This window comes from Podarcis cretensis (assembly GCF_951804945.1).
Source record: "Podarcis cretensis genome assembly, chromosome: 14".
Classification (NCBI taxonomy): domain Eukaryota; kingdom Metazoa; phylum Chordata; class Lepidosauria; order Squamata; family Lacertidae; genus Podarcis; species Podarcis cretensis.
The window spans coordinates 12,010,246-12,024,731 of NC_137183.1; the positions used below are offsets into that span (position 1 = coordinate 12,010,246).

The window sequence follows — 14,486 nt, forward strand, 5'->3', positions numbered from 1 at the left end:
CTGGAGAATTGCTGGAGATACCAGGCATTGAATCTGGAATCTTTGAACTTTTGCATGCAAAGCAGTTGCTCTCCCACTGAGCTTCAAACCTTCTCTCCAATAAGCTTCACGCGAACGTCACATAACTTGCATTGAGCTCCTTAACACAGTTAATTTTTTTAAAAAATTTTTATTAACAATCTCAACATAACGAATTATCAAAACAAATAATCTTCGTTATTTCCCCCTTTCCCCCCCTCCCCAACAAACCCTCCCCCCCCCCGAGACTTCCCTCAGCTCCTCTCTCTGATTTCTCAACTCATATTATTCTCTGCATATTGTAAAATTGTATACATCCTTATATTACCGTATTTTTCGTCCTATAGGGCGCACCGGCCCATAGGACGCACCTCGTGTTTTTTTTTTTGGGGGGGGGGGAAATGAATAAAAAAAATTTCTTTCACCCCCCAGCCGTGGCTGCCGCCCCAAGCCTTGTGCACACCTGCCCGAAGCACGGGGCACCCTCCGGAGGGCTCCACGTGCTTCAGGCTGCAGGCTGCCGCCCCAAGCCTCGCGCGCCCAGCAGGACCTCCCGCCGGGTGCGCAAGGCTTGTGGACACTCGTCGGGGCTGAAGGCTGCTGCCCGCAAGCCTTGTGAGCCCGCAGGAACTCCCGCCGGGCTTGCAAGGCTTGCGGATAGCTTCCTGAAGCCTGGAGAGCGAGAGGGGTTGGTGTGCAACGATGCCTCTCGCTCTCCAGGCTTCAGCAAAAGCCTGCATTCACCCCATAGGACACACACACATTTCCCCTTCATTTTTGGAGGGGGAAAAGTGTGTCCTATGGGGCGAAAAATACAGTATCTGTCTACTATATTAACCCTCAATAAATTTTGGTATGTTTATTCAAAACCTGCCAAGGAGTCCAGTTCATTTTGTTGTCTTTTAAAATAATCTGTAAAAAGTTCCCATTCTTCTTTAAAGTCGCAGTTGTCCTTATCTCACAGTTTGCATGTCAGTTTCGCCAGTTCTGCATAGTTCATCAATTTCTCTTGCCACTGTTCTTTTGCAGGGGTTTCCTCATTCTTCTTCCATCCTTGTGCTATCAAGACTCGTCCCGCTGTTGTTGCATACATAAATAAATTCTTTATTTTCCTTGGCAGGTCTTGCCCTACAATCCCTAACAAAAATTCTTCTGGTTTTTTTTTTTACAAATGTCATTTTAAACATAACACAACACAGTTAATTAACTCCCCCCCCCAGTTGCAAAATTACTAAAGTGCCCCGGGACACTTAGCAAGCTGTGTTTTCTCTCCCCCTCTCTCTAGTTCGCAAGAAGCGTGTGGAAGGAGAACGTCACTAGTCTTGCCAGGAGGTGAACAAGCTAGACGTCAAAGAGAGCTGTTCTATCACCCATCTCAGAGAATTCACTTGTCTTAAGGGAAGACACTGGAAAGTCTTTAGAATGAAGCTGCTCGTGTTCCATTATCCCATCCCCCTCCCCACAAACCTTTTTTATTTAAAAAAAAATGATTCAGCCTGATTTTTCATAAAAACATACTTCTTCTTCTTTTTAATCAATTATGTAAAGCCAAAATGCACACCATGCAGGCCAAATAGGCATTCATGTGGATCTTCTGAAACCACTAGAAGTCTTCCGTTGACTTAAAAAAAAAAAAAAAATCAGTTACAAGATGCTGGGCTCACAAATGAGTGTGGCACTTTCTCAGACCTGCTGAATTCTTTCGGCATAAGTAAGGACCGGTCTCTGCAATGCCACTCACACACTCTTTCCTTCCACCCTAGCAATCTTGAATTAAGGTGGTTCTGAGCCTCTGGTCCTGGGCCCTGCCCAAGACGGGAATGGGAGGGTCTAGGATGGGAAAGTCCAATGGCAACCTCCTGTCCCCATTAAATTAACAAGGGCACAGTCCACTAGGAAGGTCTCCCCATTGAAATGAATGGGAGATGCCTGGTGAATTGTTCCTCATGGATCAGAACTGTCCATTTCTCGCTCCTGAAACCTACCAGCTCATCTTGCCTCGTAGTACAGCAGGATTTGGTCTGTTCCCATACAAACCACTTAGCTACCTTTCTGAGCGGAGCTCTGTGTGGATCATAAAAGGGACCAAGAGGTCGTTTTTAAAGCAACCTCTCGCATCCAGATGGGACCATCTCTCCACCAGCAACCCCCACTCACCAAATGGATTGGCCTTTGAAATCCAGACTACAATGTGCCAAAAAACAGTGAGTAGAGAAGAGAAGAGGTTACTGAAGAAAGGAGTTTGTGCTAAGCCACACAAAGGCTCATTGCGGACAGCACAACGTGGTTTGCACTAACCATAGTTTAGAGGCCAAAGTATGGTATGAGCTTCTAAACATACAGACAAACCACGGTTCAGAGGAGCTAGTCTGCTTTCATTTTCCATCTGTCAGCAAACCACATTTCACCCGCTCAACACTCATAGTTCTTATGGTGTGGTTTCCTCTAGAAGTGGAGTGTCACAACTAAGTATTTGGGCATCACACAAACATATTTAACTCAAACTACGGTTTGCAGATCTGTCAAATCTTGGCTTCTGATCCTGGTTTGCTGACTGATTGCAAACCATTGTTTATTAATTCAGACATCACCGCTAACCATGGTTTGGTGTTTTCTGAACCTAAGTCATGCTGTAAGGCTGAGATCACCACCTGCCCAGCCTGGGCATCATCTGGAGACAATTATTTCCTGAACCCAAACAGTGGTCATTCAAACCCTGAGCGCAAGGGAAAATCCCTCCACCCAGGCAATCCGAAGTAAAACTGAATTGGGCACATCTTCATACCACCAAAACATCCTATTCCCTATAACCATTATGTTGTGTGAACCCATCTGTGCAATCTGTCTTGTCAAAGCCTACTTTGTTTACAAAGGTTGGAAGTTAGGCTAGCCAGGTTTCTGATCTGTTTTGTTCTGTTGGGTGATGTCATGTAACAAACACTAGCTTTGCCAAACCTTTAATACCTTTACAAATTATTATTGCTGTAATTTCAGGAAGCCGGGGTTGCCACTAACAGTCTCCTTAACTTAGAGCAGAGTTCTAATAAGCAAAGGTGCTGTGTTTTTCAAGTCATTTCATGTATGTGTTTATGTGTGTGTGTGTGTTTAATTACTGACATTTGCATTTATTGCTATTGCCGGCTGCTGAGACTCAGAGATTCCCAAATAGTGGCTGTAGATTGATCTGTGAGTAGCAGAAGAGCAGTGAGTGAGATACCAGATTGCAAGGGGTGGGTTTATTGTTAATGTAGGGACGCAGGTGGCGCTATGGTCTAAACCACTGAGTCTTTTGGGCTTGCCGATTGGAAGGTTGGAGGTTTGAATCCTTGTGACAAGGTGAGCTCCCGTTGCTCTGTCCCAACTCCTGCCAACCTAGCAGTTCGAAAGCACACCAGTGCAAGTAGATAAATAGGTACTACTGTGGTGGGAAGGTAAACGGCATTTCCATGCACTCCGGCTTCTATCACAGTGTTTCATTGCACCAGAAGCGGTTTAGTCATGCTGGCTACATGACCCGGAAAGCTGTCTGTGGACAAACGCCGGCTCCCTTGGCCTGAAAGAGAGATGAGCACTGCAACCCCAGCCTTTGACTGGAGTTAATCGTCCACAGGTCCTTTACCTTTCTACCTTTTTTGTTAATGTACACTCACTCCAAAGGCAAGCCTGACTCAAGATCCTGTACTATCAATGAGTTCTCCTTCTAAGAAGCTTTACATAAATGTCCTTAGGGCTGCAATCATACATTCCTTTACCTGGGATGGGAGAGAGTCTGCCATCTGCTAAGGTAGAGAGGATTGTACTGTGAAATAGCTGATACAGCAAAAGCCATTTCTTGCCAGTGAATGGAAAAAGGAGGAGGTTAGAAGACGACTGAGGGCTTTTTTCACAAATTACACAGGGGCACATTCCTGCTTGGCACTTGGTGACTCCTGGGCTATAGGGGGAGAAATTTGGTTTGCTTCACATTTCAAAGCCAATCTGTTGCCTCGGCAGTTTCCAAAATAATGAGAACCAAAACACAGGCATGCTTTTAAATTTGCACTTACCCGAATTCTATAGTGTAATTCTCAAACTAATGTTTACAAAAATGCATCAATTAGGTTAAAGTTTACCTAAAAATGAATGTGTTAATGAAAATGACGTACAAAAATGTGTGGGATTTAGGAGTAATTCCTTGCAAAAAGTGTGTTCCTTAGTGAAAACTACATACAAGAACGTGTTTATTAGGAGAAATCCACACTAAAATGCTGAGGAATTTACATGAGGATTTTGTTTAATCTCAAATTGCAAACTAAATTTAAGATTGGAAAAATGAGAGGCTTCCACACTTCTTTCTTGTATGATCCACCTGTTTGCAAGAATGCATTGCTAACATTTTCACTTTTCACATCTATTGGTGCACACTTATAAACATCTTGGACACACATAGGTAAGATGCATCAAACGTAATGTGCGAAGAAGCCTAGAGAAAGGGCATTTGCCCAATTTACCTTTTCAGTCTCAGAAATCAGCACATTTTCCATGGTTCAGCAAAAAGCTGGCAGAGCCACAGCAGTGAAAATAGCATAACTCTTTCCTTGGCTGTGGGGAGATTGTGAAAAAAGCTTTCTAAATTCAAAATGCTATTTAGATATGTCTGTCTCTGTGTGTGTGCAGACAATAACCTTGCGTAATCAGAAGCACCAGATTACTCCATCTTTTATTTGAAAGAATGGCAGCTTATTCTTGATCCCCGCAAGGAAACAAGGAGAGGAAATGTAATCACCCATTTGCTGCTATAAACTCAGTTTAATAAATGGGAATAGAAAACCGAAGCTAGCAAACAGCCTGGCATTTTTTTAAATTACTGCGGGTCTGAATCCACCCCCAGCAACCTTTCCCTCTCTCTGCTCCCCACCCATTCTTAAGAATATTAGAAGAGCTCTGCTGGATCAAGTTGAAGGCCCATCTGGTCTAGCATCCTGTTCTTACAGTGACCAACTAAATGCCTCTTGAAAAACTGCAAGCAGGACCTGAAAAAACAGTTCTCTCACCTCTTGGGTCTTCAGGAGCATACTGACTCCAACAGGTAGACCACAGATGCCGTGTCTAATAAATAGCATTTGATAATCTCGTTCTTCATCAATTGGTCCAATCCTATTTTGCCGCCACCCAAACTGGTGACAGTCACTACCTCTTGTGGGAAGGGATTAAGTGTTAGGTGAAGAAGCACTTTATTTTGTCCACCCTGAATCTTCTGACATTTATTTTATTTAACAAAATTTGTTTACCACTTAAAGAGGAGGAAGAAGAGTTTGGATTTGATATCCCGCTTTATCACTACTCGAAGGAGTCTCAAAGCGGCTCACAATCTCCTTTCCCTTCCTCCCCCACAGCAAACACTCTGCATGGTGAGTGGGGCTGAGAGACTTCAGAGAAGTGTGACTGGCCCAAGGTCACCCAGCAGCTGCAGGTGGAGGAGCGTGGAATCGAACCTGGTTCACCAGATTACGAGTCCACCGCTCTTAACCACTACACCAAGCAGCTTTATCAAATGGCCCCAAATTCTAGTATTATGAGGGAGAAGTTTTCTCCCCGTCTGTTTTCACAATGGACATTATTATGTACCTGTGTTGTGTCCCCCAACCCCCTTGCTCACCTTTTCCCTGAGTTAAAATCCCCTAACATCACGAAGAGTCAGACACGACTAAATGACTAAACAACAACAACAAAACATCTTATACTTTCCTCATAGTGGGGTTGGTGGATCATTGTTGTCGCCCACCCTGCTTCTTTCAGGTTTTCTAGCTCTACAATACTCTTTGGGGGGGGGGGAGCTGAGACCACCAGAACTCTGTACACTGTATTCCAGGTTTGGTTTGTCCTGAAATCCAGGCTCCCTTCTGCTCCCAGGCAGTCTGTGAGAAGGAATAGGAACTGCGCACGCCTGTGGTCCAGGCACTGTGAGGCAGCTCCCATTTGCTTCAGCTGAGATCTTTGCTTGCATACAAATGATCGCTTGATATTGCAGTAATGAATATGCATCTGTGAGCTCAGCCTCAGGGTAGTAACTTATGACTGACTCATGGCTGTGTTTGTAATCTCTGGAATGCACTGTCAGAGGCAGTCTGGGGGTCATAAGTGGGGGAAAGCAGTGTTGCGCTGAGGTTTTGCTTGTGGGCTTCCCATAAATATCTGCTTGGCTAGTGTGAGAACAGGATGATGCCCAGAGGAGCCCTTGTTCCACCAGGGTTCTCCTTAGGCTCTTATGGAATCCAGCGGGTTTAACTGGGGTCAATGCCTTTTCTCCCCATTAACCTACAATGCTGTTAAAAAGCAAACTGCCTTTTAGCTGGGCAAGAACTGCAGGGCCCAATTGCACTCATGGAAGGGCAATGAGCAGAAATCATGCAGAAACAGGATGGCAATGTAGTATATTTCCTGCAAGGCCCTTGTGGGGATAGCCTGGTGGAAGATGGTCAGGATAGTGGAATCGGGAAAGGAGGGAGCAGTGGGTATGGGGTCACTTAATCTACCATGTTCCTTCTGGGGCCAACTGATTTCCAAACATGTATCTCTGAATTCATGCTATGCAAGGTACATGAGCACTGTGCATTCATAGCATTCGCCTGGCCTGTGGCAACTTGGCAAAGTAATATTTGTGTGTCTGTGGCACATCAGCCTTCTGTTGAGCATGCCCGTGGATGCAGCTTCTATACAGTGGTACCTCGGGTTAAGAACTTAATTCATTCTGGAGGTCTGTTCTTAACCTGAAACTGTTCTTAGCCTGAAGCACCACTTTAGCTAATGGGGCCTCCTGCTGCCGCTGCGCCGCTGCTGCACGAATTCTGTTCTCATCCTGAAGCAAAGTTCTTAACCCAAGGTAATATTTCTGGGTTAGTGGAGTCTGTAACCTGAAGCGTATGTTACCTGAAGTGTATGTAACCCAAGGTACCACTGTAGTCGAGTTGCTTTCTAATACACACAGGGGGACGCAGGTGGCGATGTAGTCTAAACCACTGAGCCTCTTGGGCTTGCCAATCGGAAGGTCGGCGGTTCGAATCCCTGCAACGGAGTGAGCTCTCATTGCTTTGTCCCGGCTTCTGCCAACCTAGCACTTCAAAAGCACACCAGTGCAAGTGGATAATTAGGTACCGCTGCGGCACCATTTTCATGCACTCTGGCTTCTGTCACAGTGTTCCGTTGCGCCAGAAGTGGTTTAGTCCTGCTGGCCACATGATCCGGAAAGCTGTCGGTGGACAAACACCAGCTCCCTCGGCCTGAAAGCGAGATAAGTGCTGCATCCCATAGTTACCTTTGACTAGTCCAGCTTTGACTGGACTTAACTGTCCAGGGGTCCTTTACCTTTTCCCCTTACACACAGGTACCACTTTCTGAACACAATGCGTTCTCAGGAAATTGTCCTTTATGCAAATGTTCACATAACGAGCAGATGATTTCCATTGTTTCCTATGGGAACATTTCCAATCCGTGCTCTCTCTCGCCAGTCTTTCTGCCTGAAACTGCTGCAACCAATCAGCAGAAGCCAAACAAGGGAAAAACTGGTTTGTCCAATCTCCTTGCCTCCCTCCCTGGTTTCTGCCCGAAATATCTGACGCCGACCAGCAAAACACAAACAAGTAAGGAAGTGGGCAAACTCTGGCTCTTCAGATATCTGAATCAGCCATTTGTGTAGTGAGGATTGGATATAATTCTTTGTGTTTGGATAAATGAGATTTCAGATAACAATAGCAGGACTCTTTAGACAGGCTTGTAACACCTGATTTCGTGAGGCAGGTAGTAGTTGTTTCTTGCATGACCAGGCGAGGGAAATTTTAACAATAATTATTTTGTTCTCTGGCATCCCATTGTAGTCCAAAAGCGATTAACTTGTGTGTGTATGAGAAGGCTGCTAGTGAACCATCTTGTGGTCTAGTCACCTGGGTGAATTTATTTGCAAAGCAGCTCTTATCCTTATTTGCCCTTAACTGATGCATGTAAGTATTGGTATGAGTGTTTGGATTCAAGAAAAATTCCATGCTGTTTTCTTAATTCTATGCACATTGGAGATGAGTTAAATAAATGTGGCTTTTCTTGGAAGTTGGTTACTTAGCAAATCAGTTTCATTCAACAAAGTACACATGAGATATTTATCAACTCTCCTTCCCGCACACTTGCTGTTGTTGCAGTTAGCAGAGTTCAGTTTAAGTTTCTTTATCTTGACTCCAAACCAAGAAAGCTCAAGGCAGTAAAATGCATGAAACGAATCAGCTGCAATATGCTATCAGGAAGACGGGTGCTTGGGAGAGAGCTCAGACTGGCAGCATACACAGGAGTGAGAGGCTCCACCCTGATCTGATCAACAGCTTCCTTGTGCTTCTTAGAATCATAGAATCATAGAGTTGGAAGAGACCACAAGGGCCATTGAGTCCAACCCCCTGCCAAGCAGAAACACCATCAGAGCACTCCTGACATATGGTTGTCAAGCCTCTGCTTAAAGACCTCCAAAGAAGGAGACTCCACCACACTCCTTGGCAGCAAATTCCACTGTCGAACAGCTCTTACTGTCAGGAAGTTCTTCCTAATGTTTAGGTGGAATCTTCTTTCTTGTAGTTTGGAACCATTGCTCCGTGTCTGCTTCTCTGGAGCAGCAGAAAACAACCTTTCTCCCTCCTCTATGTGACATCCTTTTATATATTTGAACATGGCTATCATATCACCCCTTAACCTCCTCTTCTCCAGGCTAAACATGCCCAGCTCCCTTAGCCGTTATCGTTTCCAGGCCTTTGACTCCTCCTGAGTAGCTCCTTTGAAGCTAGCAAGACACAGCAATTAGAGTTTGTGCCTGGCTCACTTCCTCTTCTGCTTTTGTCCTGTGGCCCTGGGAGAGATCAAGGCTGGCCAGGAACCCAAGCAGATGCTGTGAAGATCTCCAGTCCTTGGGTAGAGATATCTGCATCCATTGGCTCTTCAGGTTCACTGGCCTTCTGAAGATCTGCTGGAGGGTCTTGCTGCTCAGAGGAGACCTCAGGTTCAAGGTCTGGGTCAAGAGGGGCAGAATCTTGAGATATATTTAGAACTGGAAAATCATTTTGGAAGATGCAATTCAATGGGTTGTTTCCCCCAAACCATCCACGCCTGATGTCATGTGTGAAGTCAGGTAAAGGACAGGTAAACATGTGGCCTTAAAGGAGCCACATTTGGGAGCTTCAGGTTCACTCACGGTTGCTCCTTGGCAAACAGGGCTCACTAACAATCAGTTGATCAGCTCTGACAGCAAGTCACTTTGAAGTTGTCCATTTGCTAGTGTGCATACCGTGGCTGCAAAGTGCTTCTTTTTGGAGATAGCCCCGCGCACCTGTCAAAGTGGCCCACAGTTACAAGTGGGAGAGGCAAGAATCCAGCCCACCAAGCTGAAAAGCTTCTTCTCCTCTCCATTGATTAGGCAAAAGGATTGAGAGCTTGACTTGGTTTTAGACAGCTTACTACATTCCATGAATAGGGATCCGACCTTAGCAAGGATGCCCTGGCTCATATATTGCTTTCTCCTTATGGTCACCCTGAGTGGGCCATTCTTAAATGTATGAAGCAGAGTGCTGTGTTAATTGATTCTTCTTTGATAAGGGTGCCCTGAATGCCAAGAGTGTAATTATAATTGTAACCTCTGTATATATGATGCTGTGTTTGCATGTGGTCATTCTGTTGGACATCCTGTCTGCTTGCTTTTTTTTTTTTTAACTCCATGTCAAATGTCACTGTTGCACATGTCCTTTGATCCAAGCCATATAATGGGTATATCATTATGTGAGCAACAGTTTGTAAGATTATGCTTTGTTGCTTAACTCAGCCTTGTAGCCCAATTCATCTTCCTTCTCATTTCTCCTTGGCGGACATTTTGCACTCACAGGAAAAGAAATACAAGAGTCATAGCGTTTAAGTGATTCATTTAAGTGATTCATTAGATTATTCAAGTGGAAATATTTTGATCAACTAGGAGGTGCCTCCATTTAGTCAGCATTTTAAAATAATTTTGAATATGTATCAAAAAATTTAGATGACGACTAAAAGGGGAATGCTCTTTAAATATGCCACGGCCCATGTATGCCTCTCCTAAAAGCAAAGGAAGTGTGCTTCCCCCCCCTTTAGAATTATTGTTTTCTCCATATTTTTATTATTTATTCGCTTTGTAAACTGCTTTGAGGTTTTAAAACAATTGAGCGGGGTATAAATTTCATGAGATAAATAAAATAAACAATCACCCAACAGTGCTATCCTATGCATGTCTACCCTGATGTAAGTTCTACTGGTGACAATGGGACTTGCTCTCCGCTGAGCTGATAGAGGGTTGCACAACCAAACACACAAATATCAGCCCTAGTAAATATTGCAACTAGTTGGTAGGTGAGTGTACATGAGGCTAATTGGAAGCCTGCTATCTCCACATATCTGAATGCATGGTTCTTATCATTACTTTGGCTTGATGTCAATGATGACAAGCTCCTCTGAAGAGAGAGGGCTCAGCCTGGCATTGTTTGGTTGTCTCTATTAGGCTTCAAGTGATGGGGATGCAGGTGGCGCTGTGGTCTAAACCACTGAGCCTCTTGGGTTTGTTGATCCCTTGGGTTGGCAGTTCGAATCCCTGCGACAGGGTGAGCTCCCGTTGCTTTGTCCCAGCTCCTGCCAACCTAGCATTTGAAAGCATGCCAGTGCAAGTAGATAAATAGGTACCACGGTGGCGGGAAGGTAAACGGCGTTTCCATGTACTCTTGTTTCTGTCACAGTGTCCGTTGCTCCAGAAGTGGTTTAGTCCTGCTGGCCACATGAGCTGGAAAGCTGTCTGTGGACATATGCCGGCTCCCTTGGCTTGAAAGTGAGATGAGTGCCACAACCCCATAGTCGCCTTTGACTGGACTTAACCGTCCAGGGGTCCTTTACCCTTTCTACCTTATAGGCTCCAAGTAACATCTGACCAAATGTTAGGCATTTTACCACACATCCAACCTTACCCAGACACTCAAGGAAGAGGGACACCCACCCACCCACCCACCCTCACTGTTTCTCAGGAGTTTACCAACCACTGATAGACAATGAGCAAATTGACGCAATGTACAGAGTTAAGGTTGGGGCTGAAGAGGAAGCCTTCTGCCTGACATGCTGGTTTTGTTAAGTACAAGCAGTTTCAAACCTGCATCCTACCACCTGAAGTCTGAAGCGGAGCAATACAGCAACCAGTAAATGAGTGATAAATTTCACTGTGTTCTCATTTAAAGGCAAACTTTAATGCACTCTTCCCCAAACAACGAGAGAACAGAGAAACAGCCATCCTTTGAAATCCACAAGTCTCTGAATTTTGCAATACATCTCAAAGCCCGGTGATGTTACAAAACTGTGTACCCTACAGTAAAACGTGCATTGCAATACATAGACCGTATTAGTGAAAATAACATGCCAAAAATGCATTGTGTTGTGGGGGGGGGGCGGAATGTGTTGTACAAATGTAATCCATGTCAGGAAGAATTCTCAATGAAACGCTCATGAATTTTCATAATAATTTTAAAAATAAATAAATCGCAAACTGATAGAGAAATGTGGAGAATTTAACTTAAAGTGGGGGTGGGGGTGGGGGAAGAAACAGAGAAAAACCAAAACTGATTAAGGTCCGCCCATCCCTAATATTGCACCATACTGTTGATTGTGTAACACTGCTCTAGATTTTAGGGTTTTCTACAGTGATTCCTTTGCCAAAAGCAGCTTTCCTTAGGTGTCTTGTTCTTGACATACGCTTGCCCACACAAACATTTCAGGTCAGGTCAGGCCACCCAATTGACCTTCAGCTTAATATCCTTAACACTATAGGGACTCGACGAAATTTATTTCCCACCAAGGGCCACAGCTGCACCCAAAATATGGAGAAGGCTCTTTAAACCCTCTGCATTCTGGCCGTAACACTTTCCAGAAGCACATGCTGTGTTGATAACCAACAAAGGGAGGTATGCTACATATTACACGGGATGGGACACTCCTAGCCTCCTCTTGCGAGATGCAGCAGGAACACATCCAAATACTGCTCCATTAGGGGAAATGAGGCACTGCCCTCAGCCAGCCCCTACCTGCCTGCTTTCTTACATCTAGTCCAGAAGGTACCACTGGCTATCAGCTTCTTCCCATTTAGTTCCCTTTGTAGAACTCAGAAGGGAGGAGGATGGGAACATATTTGGAATCTGTTGGCTTTGCCTATCATTGGCTCTGGCCAATGGGCACCAGCCTCTATTGTCCAGCTGAAGGCAGACTCACCTGCCCTTTTCTAGCATTAATATTTGATCTAGCTTTGTTCTAAGGTCAGCTTTCAAGCAGATGAATCTCACATATACTGTACAAGAATAATGGGGCACTAAGGCATGAATTAGAATTTCCACTTCTAAAATAAAGAACATTGCAAAGGTTGGGGATTAGCTAGCCAGGTGTTCTTGTTTTTGTCTCTTTTTTTGCACTTTGCTGTTATTTGGTGTGTGTTTTTTAAATAAAGTTTTCCATGTGCAAAGTTTGTGTATTTTTATAGTGTGCAAACTCTATATACACATTAAATGCTACTGGTTAAGTGCTGTTTGGTTTGCGGGGGGCCCAAACAACGCTGCAGCTTCATAGCTGTACAGCAAAGGGAATCACTGGAAGATGCGACATTGGCTTTTGATCGTGTTGTTGCTTTTGTAAAATAAACTTTCATAATGATTTGGTTTCCTGTGGCTACTTGGTGCTATGGAACTGAGACCTGCTGCGGGCAGATTCCTAAGGAATTGATTACCACAAGAGATGCTGATGGCTGAAAACTCAGATGACTCTTTAAAAAAGGATAAGACAAAATTCATGAAGGGTAGGTGGAAGGTCCATCCACGGCTCTAAACTGTATCCTCTATAAACAGAAGCAGTATATCTGAGTGATAATAATAATAATAATAATAATAATAATAATAATAATAATAAATTTTATTTATATCCCGCCCTCCCCAGCCAAAGCCAGGCTCAGGGCGGCTAACAGCAATAAAATAGTGCAACAGTCTAAAATCATTTCATTAAAATTAATTCAACTCAAATTGATGGCAACCATTAGGCTAAAGTTCTGTGAAGATTGCCAAAGGAGGGAGTCAGGCTGTGCCCTGACCAAAGGCCTGGTGGAACACTCTGTCTTGCAGGCCCTGCAGAAAGATGTCAAGTCCCGCAGGGCCCTAGTCTCTTGTGACAGCGTTCCACCAGATTGGAGCCACAGCCAAAAAAGCCCTGGCTCTAGTTGAGGCCAGCCTAACCTCTCTGTGGCCTGGGACCTTCAGAGTGTTTTTGTTTGAAGACCGTAAGTTCCTCTGTGGGACATACCAGGAGAGGTGGTCCCGTAGGTACGAGGGTCCTAGGCCGTATAGGGCTTTAAAGGTTAAAACCAGCACCTTAAACCTGATCCTGTACCCCACCGGGAGCCAATGCAGCTGGTATAGCACCGGGTGAATGTGATCTCGCAGTGAGGACCCCATAAGGAATCTCGCCGCGGCATTCGGCACCCGCTGGAGTTTCTGGGTCAGTCCCAAGGGCAGCCCCACATAGAGCGAGTTACAATAATCCAGTCTGGAGGTGACCGTCGCGTGGATCACAGTGGCTAGGTCAGGGCGAGAGAGGTAAGGAGCCAACTGCTTAGCTTGGCGGAGATGAAAAAATGCCGCCTTTGTTATAGCTGCAATCTGCGCCTCCATGGAAAGGGAGGTGTCGAAGATTACACCCAAACTCTTAACGGACGGTGCTGGCACTAATTGCGCCCCTGCAAGAGATGGGAGTTGCCCCCCCAATCCCATATCGTCCCTTCCCAGCCACAGGACCTCTGTCTTCGAAGGATTTAACTTCAACCGGCTCCCACGTAACCATCCAGCCACAGCTTCCAAACATCTGATCAGTGTGTCTGGGGCCGAGTCAGGATGGCCATCCATCAACAGATAGAGTTGGGTGTCATCAGCATACTGATGGCAGCCCAACCTAAAACTCCGGAAAAGCTGGGCGAGGGGGCGCATAAAGATGTAAGCTAGATAAGACTAATACTAAGCTAGATAAGACTTTGGCCTGATCCGGCAAGGCAATTCTTAGGCTCTAATTCCATGCACATTTAGGACTAATGTAGATTAAACCCTTGTGATCTATGATAAGTTACCCTCCAAGTATTCCCTAATGCAGGGGTGGGGAACCTGTGCCCCTCCATATGTCACTAGACTCCAAATCCCATCAGTGTCAGCCAACATCATCAAAGTTAAAGAATGATGGAAGTTGTAGTCTGTCACCAACTGGAAAAACGCAGGCTCCTGATCCTGGCCCCAAGAGGAGAAATAGCAAATTAAAGGTAAAGGTAAAGGTACCCCTGCCCATACGGGCCAGTCTTGACAGACTCTGGGGTTGTGCGCCCATCTCACTTAAGAGGCCAGGGGCCAGCGCTGTCCGGAGACACTTCCGGGTCACGT

The 14,486-nt window shown here is 45.1% G+C and overlaps 1 protein-coding gene and 2 long non-coding RNA genes across 3 annotated transcripts in view; 2 read left to right on the forward strand and 1 right to left on the reverse strand.

Annotated features, from left to right (window-relative positions):
* The window catches only part of TMOD2 (tropomodulin 2), a 56,268-nt gene extending 54,750 nt beyond the window's left edge, over positions 1–1,518 (forward strand). The window contains exon 10 of the mRNA XM_079953447.1: positions 1,304–1,518. Within this exon, the coding sequence (XP_079809573.1) occupies positions 1,304–1,338 (35 nt within the window). The 3' untranslated portion in view covers positions 1,339–1,518. The remainder of the gene's footprint in view (positions 1–1,303) is intronic.
* Positions 1,500–8,277, reverse strand: LOC307203031. The gene is made up of 2 exons (XR_013833085.1): positions 5,728–8,277; positions 1,500–5,678 (listed from the first exon to the last, which is right to left on the reverse strand). It is a non-coding gene; the product is annotated as an uncharacterized lncRNA (long non-coding RNA).
* Positions 8,278–8,794: 517 nt separating this feature from the next.
* LOC307203041 lies at positions 8,795–10,265 on the forward strand. The gene is made up of 2 exons (XR_013833095.1): positions 8,795–9,467; positions 9,500–10,265. It is a non-coding gene; the product is annotated as an uncharacterized lncRNA (long non-coding RNA).
* The last annotated feature ends 4,221 nt before the right edge of the window (positions 10,266–14,486 follow it).